Below are 10483 nucleotides of genomic sequence, written 5' to 3' on the forward strand. Positions count from 1 at the left end.
TTTTTTTGTTGTTTTGGTTGTTTTATTTTTTTTTTTTTGCCTTTGTTTTAATTTTATTTTTTTTTAATTTTCAACCTTGTTTTTCCTTACTTTCTTCAGTACAAGAATGACAATTGACATGGGGTCTTGTTTAGAACTCCTGCTTTCAAAGGAAATGGGTTTTACTACATGCTCTCTTTGAAGGGATGAGCACAACTATTTGTGACTACATGCCATTTTCTTTGCCTTCGTTTTCTGCAGTGCTGATTCCTTCTGCTAAAGATGGCTCAGAAATGGGCAGTTCTGGCTGTGCTCCTTTTCTTGCCAATCAATCTGGTTGAAGGTAAGTGAGAAAGATCCAAAACTGCATGTAGCACTGTTTGGTACTCTGTATTTCCAGGACATTGAAAGTTCATAGTACAGCAGAGCAAATTTTGCCTATTGTTTTGTGGGAATGGAAAGAGTAATGTCACCTTGGCTGGCAAAATAATTGAGTGCCTTGCAGAGTGGCACAGAATGATAAATGTGATAGGAATCCAAAACTGGTCATCTAAAGACACACCTGTTCAGCTGGGACAATGGCAGGAGAGCTATGATTTCTGGAATAAAAGGGATCCACATGTTTCCTACTAAACTTCTGGTCCAAGTGATGTTGGTGCCACAGGTGTGTGTTCCACAGCTATACTGAGTTTTACTGGCACTTGAGCACAATACATTTTTGAAAGTAGTTTCCTTTCCCTTAAGAATGAATTTTGCCCTCCCCATCAATTTTTCAAACCCTATATTAAAGTGATAGAAATGTATTGCCTAAAATAAAGGTGGAGGACTTGCAGCTTGTCAGCATCAGTGTCCACAGCAAAAAGGCACCATCTCTGCTGCACTTCCAGACTTCAGGAAGGTGGATCTGCAAGTTGAATACTAATAAGTGCCCCAAAGCTGCCAGTACAGTCAGGAAGTATATTTTTAAGGGTGATGAAGGCAAGGGTTTCCTGTGCTTTTACAATGGCTGAAGCACCTTTTTAATGTTTTTTTTTTCATCTTACACAGCTCAAAACTGGGTGAGTGTGGAGATTGGCCGTGAAGCTGTGCTGAGTTGCCCCAACATCTCCGAGGCGCCTTTGCTGGTGATTTGGAAGAGGAATTGCACAAGGTGCTTGTCCTATAGAAGGGATCACAATAAGACAAGCAGCCTGAACTGCAGTGAGAGGATCACATGGAAATATTCACCTGGCAGTGACCCTGCACTTCGTATTTACCCTGTGGACCTCGAGGATGAGGGAATTTACACCTGTGAGTTTGCCAACGCTGAAGGGAATTTTCATTTTGTCTCTTCTCTGACTGTGATAGGTAAGACTGCATCACTAAAATAAAAATTAAATTAGTCTATTTGCAACATAGGCAGGAACAAAAGAATATTAGGAAGCATAATGAATACATCAAATGATCTTTTTTTTATATAGTCAGGTAAATTATATCTAGGTTTCCATAAAACAAAAAGGGAAGATTTTTTTTTTGTTCTGGCTATATTACTTAAGCCATCTCAATATAACTAAAAATCATAAAAAATTAATTTTTCAACTCTGTAATTGCTATTTTTTGGTCATTGATTTGTTTTGGATTTGGGTTTTGGAGTACTTTTGGTTCTTCCCTGCAGAATCCTACCTTTCTGATAAATGTTTAGGTGTTGTGTGAGCCTTTCTCTGTTTTGCCAAATGCAGAATATGAGTTGTTGGACTTCAAGCAGAACAGTTTTGCCCAATTCCTCTTTTATTTCCCTGCTATCAGATTTTTGATTCTACATATTGAAACTCCTAAATATTCTACCTGAAGCTTCAGCAATTTGCCTTTTCATCAGTGAGGTTGTAAATCTTTGTTGAATCCACCCCTCTCTGTCATCCCATCTCCTGTTAATCTGTCATCACCTTTTGGCAAACAGGAAGAAGTAGCACTTTGGATGCTGCCAGCTAGTTTTTGAGGTGTCCACCTTGGACTTTTTGATGTATTGTTTTTCCTTTAAGATGTGCTAATATTTCAAATTATTTTAAACTCTTACAAATTGGTCATACAATGTAAAAAATACCACCTGTTTTTCAGTTTCTTAGCTGGTGACTTTATACTAAAAAATGGAATAGAAATAAAACATATGAATAGAAATAATGGTTGTGGCTCTTAAAAATTTCTTTTGCAGTGCCTCCTACAGTGACTCTGACCCATGACAAGAGCAGGGTGGCTGTGTGCCAGGCATCTGCAGGAAAGCCAGCTGCTGACATCTCCTGGATCCCTGCAAGCAACCACAGCTCTGAGGAGGAATTCCATCACCCCAATGGAACAGTGACCAGAGTGAGCTACTTTGGCTGGGCCAACAGCTCATTTCCCTCTGCCACCTGCCTGGTCACCCACGCAGCCATGAACCAGACTCTGGTCATGGACCTGAGATGTAAATAATGCTGTTTTGTGATTGCTTTTCATCATGACTTGGGCTCCTCTCTGCTGTTTTGTGCAGCTGTTCTCACTAAATGCCAGGGCTCTGGAGCTAGGGTAGCATGGTTAAAGGTGAAGTCCTAGTGCATGCTGAGAGACAAATTAATGATTTTGACACCAAATGCTTTGTGGCACTCTATGGAGAAGCTCTCAGTGTGTTTTTCTTTCAATTCCTGTTCTGTTTTACAAGAATTCCTTATTCTGCTTTCAGTGGGTTCACCTTGGCTGGCTGCCAGGTGCTCTCCAAGCTGCTCTATTGCTCCCTCCTCTTCAACATGACAGGGAGAAAAATACAATGGCCAGCTCGTGGGTCAAGGTGAAGACAGGGAGAGATCATTCACCAATTACTGTTACAGGCAAAAGAGACTTGAGAGAAAGTAATTTCTTGCCACTTAAATCAGAGGAGGATAGCAAGAAACAAGAAAGAATTTAAAAGCAACTTCCTCGCAACATTTTGTCCACCTTTTCCACTGTAGTGATAGCGTGGAGAAAATTTCCTTGGAGCGTGTCTGTCTGTGACTTGCAAGTGTTCCAAAGGTAGTAAAGGCCAAAATTCAGCTTCTCTGGCTGTGCTGAACCTGTTGGAAGGCTACTGCAGTAAGGATTTATAAGAGCAGCTAAAGATGTGCTCATATCAGCAAAGTATCTCTGCTAGTAGAGGCATGAAGAACAGAAATCAGCATAAACCATTCATTAATAAGAGCATTTTGCAGGGATGGCTGCTCAGTTGTTCAGGGCTAGGAGTACTTGAAGAAAATGAGAATGTAGAGGCAGATGAGTTGAAAATGAAAATGTGTTTGTGCACACAAATGACTGGGAGTGTGAGGCAGCTTCTTATTGCTGGTTGGCATCCAGACATCTCATCTGTTTCTCTCTGCTTTGTGTGGAAGCAGAGGATTAGCTTTTCCTTCCAGATAAGGTAGGCAGTTATGTCACAAACTCATAGGTACTGACACCTAGCTCTGTAACCTGCTCTCTTTTCTCATTGCTCAGACACCTCCCATATGCTTCTCTACACCCTGATGGCAGGAGCAGCTGCAGGTGCCATTGCTGTCACTGGTCTGACTTTATGCTTGATTTTCAAGTGCAGAGGTGAGTCTTTTGAATCTGAAATATATTGCAATCCCATTGCTGACCATGTGCAGGTACAAGGACATGCACTTTATTGCTGAGACTGAGGTGGGAGGCAAGGGTTGAGGAAAATGTTCATATATGCACTGTCCTTTTGGAGGAGTCGTAATAAAATAAGGGGTAGCAATTTAAAATAAGTCTGGAGTTTTGAAACAGCCATAGGTATTGTAGTATTAATGCATTACAGACCAGTCAGAGATTCATTCAGGATGAAAAGGGTTCTCTCTGATAATAGGGCAGACTTTGAGTTTTTAGAATAATTTTGTTTGTTCTGCATTTACTGGCACAGAATTCTGTATTTAATAATGACAGTTCATAAACTAATGACTAAACACAAACTATGTTTGTTTCCATGAGCAGTGATAATTTTTCCCTTGAGCAAGTGTAAGAATAGGCCAAATAGTTTGATATCTTTCAGATAATTTTGTATTGGGCATATTAGATAGCTGATTTGTTTAATTTCTCATACTAAATGCAAAACACAGCTACTAAGAAGAAAATCAACTCTACCCCAGTAGAAACCAGGGCACCCAGCATGACCAAAAGTTTCAATGAAGGGGAAAATAAAATAAGAGTGCGTTAAAGAGCAGGGTGTAAAAAAAAAAATTAACATATGAAAGTAACTGTATTTTGAAGAAAGTCTTTCAAGAGCTGGGGGCAGCTAGAGAAGAACCCCAGCTATAATAGCTGCACCATCAAACCACTCTAACTTCCTGACATCCTCCTTTCAGCTTACTGCTTACGAAAATGGGCACAGGGCCCAGCAGAACACTCTACAGTAAGTGGGCTTTTTGTGTGTGTGTGCTTTGCAGGTTTTGGTGTTTTCTTCACTAAAACTTGGAATTTCTTTGCAATGTGTCTGCTCTGACAAACCCCCCATACCCCTCTGTGAGCACTTGGAGGGGGGGGACGGGGAACACGTCATCTGTGAGAATGTCTGTTGTTTGGATGGCCCTATCTTCATTTACAATCAGAGTATCTGAGCAATTGTTTGAGCACTGGATTGAGAGGGGTGTGGTGCATTTCCTGTCTATAAGTTACATTTACAATGCTGAGTTTTATTTCTCCCAAAATGTAATATTTTCATATTTCTGCTTCACAGAGTAGTCTTTACTCAGATGTTTAAGAATGTGTATTCTTAATGGAAGAAGCTTGCCTGATTAAAGATTGGATAGAACTAGACATGCCTTTATGAAACTTTTATTTTTGTGTGGCAGTTCATATACTTGTAAGCCAGGAAACACCAGGGATAAATCTGCCACCACAACTTTTACTCACTCTCTAATTCCAGTGTGTTGTGATATATATATATAACAAAAATGAAAATGTGCTGCTTTTCCACAGGGCTTCTGCCTCACTTAATGCACGTGGAAAGACCAATTATTTCCTATTTTGTTTTCTGCTCATGATTTAATTAATGGTCGTATGCCCTGTTGGTTGCAAACCAGAGTGCTCTGAAGTTAAAATGATTCATTTCCTGATATGCTCTTGTGTGGCATTCAGGACAATTTAATTGATGAGAGGGGGAGTTGCAGAGATCAAAGGCTTCCAGTGATTTTCGGTGCCTAAATTGGATTGTTTGTGGTCTGTCTGTTTTGTCTTTGGAGAAGCTATCATTGTTCATTTTCATCTATTTTGCTGTAGATACCAACTTTCAAAATTTGTTTTTGAAAAGACAATATTAAGAAAAAAACAATATTAAGAAAAAAATTTCAGAGGCTGTCCTGTTGAGGCTTTGTGAAGGCTGCTCTTGCATCTGTCTGCCAGTTCATGTTTCACCCTCTGTGCTCTACCCTTTTGCTCAGAGAAATCACTTCACATTTCTTTTGCAACAGTAATGTTACCTACCAGGTCTCTTCTGCTCTTTGCTTTTAGTTTGGGATCTATAGGAATGACAGTCCCACAAAATTCTACAATGTAATACAATGGCACATGTTTTTCTTCCTGTTGCAGGCTAGAGCCTCGAAGTTCCCACCTCCACATGCAAGAAGAGCAGCAGTCAATCCTCCTGACTTTCCAGAGAGCATCTATGTGAATTACAACCCAAGATCTATTTATGTAAGATTAGGAGAGTGTAGGCACAAGTAGCCAGCTCAGCTACTAATGATACCCAGGTACTCAAACTTGTACTTCAACCCTTAAGCCTCAGACCTTACCCCCAAAAAACTTTGTCTTTAGTGACCTGATGATGGTGGACAACTTACTTACTTTAGTAAGTTCTTTTCTCTTTCTCTAAATATCAGTACAGCTCTAGAGAAAGTTGGAAATTTTAAAGATTGAATTAGGGAAATACCTTAATTTTGTTAGAAAATGGACTCTGATGTATGTGCTGACTTTCCTCAAAACAATGATGGACATATTTCTATGCCAGAGTAAAAGACTGCTGGTGAAAATGTAGCACTTTGCTTTCAATTTTTACAACTGGATTCACTGTAAAGTTCTGTGTTGGAAACTTGAAAGTGGCATGGGAGACCTCAAAGCACAGAAGGTCAAAGCAATACATCTAACAGAAATGCCCAAATTGAGAGAGTTTTAGGGGTTTTGCTTGTTTTGTTTTCTGGTTGCAGTGACAGATGATGACGTCATATTTGACATCTTCGTATTTTTAACATATTTCTTTTTCAATTAATCTTTCTGTTTGCATTACTAATTGATGGAAAATAAAACCAATTTTACATTATACTGGATATGGAAATAAGAAACAGCAATGGACAATTTTTGGACACTCTTTAATGTAAACATGCAAATATTTACCAGAAGGATTTTTGTGGTTATTTGGGAAAATGTTTTTTGACCAGTTTCTGAGAAGCTGAGATCACATCATGGTTTTACTGAGAACAGAAATGTTAAGTTGTATAAGGTGCAGGTGGTATGCTTGTTTAAAACAAAGGAAAAAAAGACAACCCTAATCACACCATTTGTTTCTTTTCATCTTCTGTCCCTAAGCTAAAAAAACCTCCACAGAGTGGCTGTTAATTTCAGTTTTCATTGGTCAGGTCTGTCAGAGCTTCCAAACACTAATGCAGAAGTAACTGAACTGAAATGTGTGTTTTGAGGAGCCTTTTCCTGCTTCTTTCTGCAGGGTTATCTCTGCTCCATAAGCATTCTTAGGCATGAGCATCTCCCAGTGCCTTTTAATTGCACTTTATCACTTCTAAATAGACGTGGATGTCTGCTGACATCACTCCAGCCTTTCATTTTAGTCAGAAAGGCATGAAGAATGGCTCTCTGCCTTAAGGAAAAGGACCTACAGAGGCCATGCTGGTTTCCAGGCTTGGTGGACAAGCGAAGCCTTTCCTGTGGTGTTGGATGTCAGTGATGGGTTGGTCTCAGAGCTGTGTGCAGCATCATCATGCCTTCTGTAGGAAGGGAGAGGCCTTTTTCATGTGTAAAACCTCTGGGAGAAGTAAGTGACAGCTTGGAAATAGTGCAAATAGGTTTGAAATGATGCTAGGGAGGAAAAGTGTTTTGTAGCTCTAGTGAAATCCGCAGCAGTGCCTCAGTCCAAGGTGATGTCGAGGGATCATTTGTGACCTGAAGCTTCTGAAATAGAGGGAAGGTCTCTTGTTGCTTAAGGAACTGCCCAGTCCTTAAAACCTGGTGTTTTCTCAGTGTGGTAAATGAGCATGGATTGGCTTTGTGGACAGCTACAGCAATCTGTGCCTTTTTCAGAAGCTGGATCACTGCAGCCATATCCAAGGATGACAAGGCTGTTAAAATTAAGAGAGTTAGGCTGTGGAGCAGCCTGGTTCTGGGAATCACAGTGCATGTGTGCTGTGATCATTAGGATGTAATGTAATTTTTCCTCAATTCCTTTGCCCCAAGTGAGATGTTGAAGGGTGAGATCTAATAGAGACAGAAAAGATAGAGCTAGACGGGGAGATGATGGTGTGTGGGGAGAAAGCTCTCTGAAGCTGTGATAATTTGTCCTGGCTGAAAACTATGGTTTTCACACTCATATCTTTATTTTCACCTTTAATTTGTATTTGGTGGAATTGGCCCACTCACCTGCAATGTGTCAGCCCTTTTGTCAATGTAGAAATTCTGAGCAGACTTAGATCTGAAATGAGGTGCTCTGGCAATGACATGGGCTATCCTGGAATAAAACTGCCCTTATGCTTTTTAGGCTTGTTGTGTATGATTAATAGAAGTTATCAGGCCAGAGAGAATAATGTGGCTATGGGGCTGGTTGTAAGAAAGGCTGGGACATCAATAAAGCTTTTACAGGTACTTTCACTGTTGGTTATGACTGGTAAATGGCAGGGTTTTGTCATATGTGAAGCTCCTGGTGTGGGCTTTGGTGGCTTCCTCTCTGCCTGCCATGACCAGAGCCATGTGTGCCATGCTTCTTGGGCTCATGAGTTGGTCTGTTGAGTATTTGAAAATCAGAAATAAATCACTTAAATATTTTCTGTCATGCTGCTTTTGTGTGGGATAGGCAGCTTGCTGTAACCCAAGGAACAACTCAAAATGTGTGTTTGGTGTCTTGTAACAATTTGGTCTTAAAAAGAAGCAACTTGAAATGTTTTTATATTTATCATGATTTCTCTCACCTCCCTGTTAATTATGAGTACATTTTTGGTGACCATACTCTTTTTATTTGCACTGAAAGAAAATTTAATCAAGGCAGGTATTTTAGACTGCCAAAACGTGTAGGAAAATGCTGACTGTTTGTTGAATAATCATTCTGAGAGGGCTACTAAAAAGTGATGGGAATTGGCATCAACTATTTGCACATTGTCACAAGAAAAACATTTTTAAAAAAGCCTGGGAGCGTGACACTGCTGTTTCAGATTGACTATTTAGTCAAATGCACAGTTGACCGAATGTCACTTGAGCTTTTTAGCACCAGATGTGATTATAGATGAAAATGCTCCTGTTTATTGTGTGGATTTTCACTCACATTGTTCATAGGACACTCTTTGTAATCATGATGATGTCTGCTTTCTGATTAATCTATGAACAATTTGTCTTCTGGAAATAGCAGGTGTTGTGATGCCTCTTTCTCTTCACTGAATATGGAAAAAATGGTGACAAAGCATTATGTTTAGAGCTTCATAAATTTGAATATGACTTTAGATTATGAACAATATTTGTTTAAAATCACAAATTTCAACACCAGGGTTGAAATGAAGGTGAACAATTTTCCTACAGACTCTGGAAATGGAGCAGATGTCCAAAGGGCATTTGCCAGTTCAGTGAAGAGCTAGATTTTACTAAGTTTGAAGTTGCAGCTATAAGTTTTGCCTAACCTTCCTGGCATCAATTTGCCACAATTTTTCCTCTCTGATGAGAAAACAATGCTTTCCTTGGTTCTCCTCTCGTACCTGTGACACCTGTGATGCCTTTGTGAACTGCTCTTTCTGACTTTGTGAAGTCTTTGCTGTTAATGATAACTTGTCAGCTCCTTGATTTTGTGTCCACAGTCTGTATACACCTGTCATGTGCTGGAGGCAGTGAAGAGCTCAGGAATTAACCAAGTGGGATTTTTTCTACATTTCCTATCACTTCTCAGTCCTGCTGTAGTTTGTACTTGTGCTCTTAATGATGCTTCTTTAAGCAAGTACCTTCTTTCCTCTTTTTCCTCCCCAATCTTTTCATGCACTAGTTTTCTCAGTTTATTGATTTTTATGTTCTCCAAGTATTTTATTACCTAGTTTTATTTCTTTCTCTTTCTGGCATCAAGTACAATTTTATTCTTCATTATTTTGTTGCCTTTTGTATGTGTGCAACTAGAGGTTTCAAACAGTGACTTGTTTTGGAATTTTTTACTGCTTTTCACTGAACTTCTCCATAGGGACATAGTTACTCCAGATCTCCTTCATTTTTTTTTTCTCCAATGCATAATATGAAATTAGTCGCTTTTGATGAGAAACATCTTCTGTTCTTAGAGTTCTGTGAATCTAAGCTCACTTACCAAATGCAAATGCATTATATGCAGCATTTTTATTTGTTCTTGGCTGACATCTGTCTTACAGGATCACAGAATTGTTAAGGTTGGAAATATCCTCTGAGATCATCAAGTCCAACCATTAGCCCAGCACTATCATGGTCACAACTAAACTGTGCTCCTCTGTGACAGATTTACATGTTTTTGAACACATCCAGGGATGGTGATTTCATCACTTCTCTGGGCAGTCTGTTACAATGCCTGACCAGCTTTTCAGTGAAGAAATTTTACTAAATATTTAATGCACTCTGCAGCACCCATGAGGAAGAGGAGTGAGAAAACTGTGAGAGTGAGAAACTGCAAACACCAAGGTTAGCGGAGAAGGAGGGCAGGAGGTGCTCCAGGAACCAAAGCTGGGATTCCCTTGCAGCCTCTGGTGAGACCCTGGTGAGGCAGCTGTGCCCCAGCATCCCATGGGGGTCCATGGAGGAGCATATTTCCACCTCCAGCTCGTGGGGATCCCATCCTGGAGTACACTTCTGGCAGGAGCTGTGACCCTGGAGAGGGATCCGTGCAGGAATGGGTTTTCTGGCAGAAATCACACTGGAGCAGTCTGTTCCTGAGGGACTGCATCCCATGGAAAGGACCCACAGCAGCCTGGGAAGGACTCTATCCATGGTAAGGAACTTGCTGGAACAGAGGACCTGTGTGAAGAAGGAGTGGTGGAGGTGAAGAACCCCAAACCCCATTCCCCACCCCACTGCACGGCTGAGGAATATGAGGTAAATCTGTGAAGGGAGTGAGAGCAAAGGTGGTTTCAATTTTGTTTATTTGTCATTATCCTACTCTGTTGTTAATTGCTAATAAAAGAAACTAATTTCCCCAAGTCAAGTCTGCTTTGCCCATGACACTAACCAGTGACCTCCCTGTTCTTATCTCAACCCATGAACTTTTCCATCATATTTTCTCCCCCTGTTGTGCTGAGGAGGGGGAGTGAGAGAG

At 40.3% G+C, this 10483-nt stretch overlaps 1 protein-coding gene across 1 annotated transcript; it reads left to right on the plus strand.

Annotated features, from left to right (window-relative positions):
• Positions 1-261: 261 nt before the first annotated feature.
• LOC132070273 (cell surface glycoprotein CD200 receptor 1-B-like) lies at positions 262-5736 on the plus strand. The gene is made up of 6 exons (XM_059466942.1): positions 262-322; positions 1027-1326; positions 2168-2416; positions 3454-3552; positions 4323-4369; positions 5545-5736. Exons 1-6 carry the CDS (start codon positions 262-264, stop codon positions 5677-5679), a joined length of 891 nt encoding a protein of 296 aa, XP_059322925.1. The 3' UTR covers positions 5680-5736.
• Positions 5737-10483: the final 4747 nt, after the last annotated feature.

The sequence above is a fragment of the Ammospiza nelsoni genome, chromosome 2 (genome assembly GCF_027579445.1).
Source record: "Ammospiza nelsoni isolate bAmmNel1 chromosome 2, bAmmNel1.pri, whole genome shotgun sequence".
In the NCBI taxonomy this organism is placed as follows: Eukaryota; Metazoa; Chordata; class Aves; order Passeriformes; family Passerellidae; genus Ammospiza; species Ammospiza nelsoni.

Coding starts and splice junctions, on each gene's coding strand:
- LOC132070273 (XM_059466942.1), top strand. CDS start 262: ATGGCTCAGAAATGGGCAGTTCTGGCTGTGCTCCTTTTCTTGCCAATC. Junction 1,327..2,167: donor CTCTTCTCTGACTGTGATAG/GTAAGACTGCAT, acceptor TTTCTTTTGCAG/TGCCTCCTACAGTGACTCTG. Junction 3,553..4,322: donor CTTGATTTTCAAGTGCAGAG/GTGAGTCTTTTG, acceptor TCCTCCTTTCAG/CTTACTGCTTACGAAAATGG.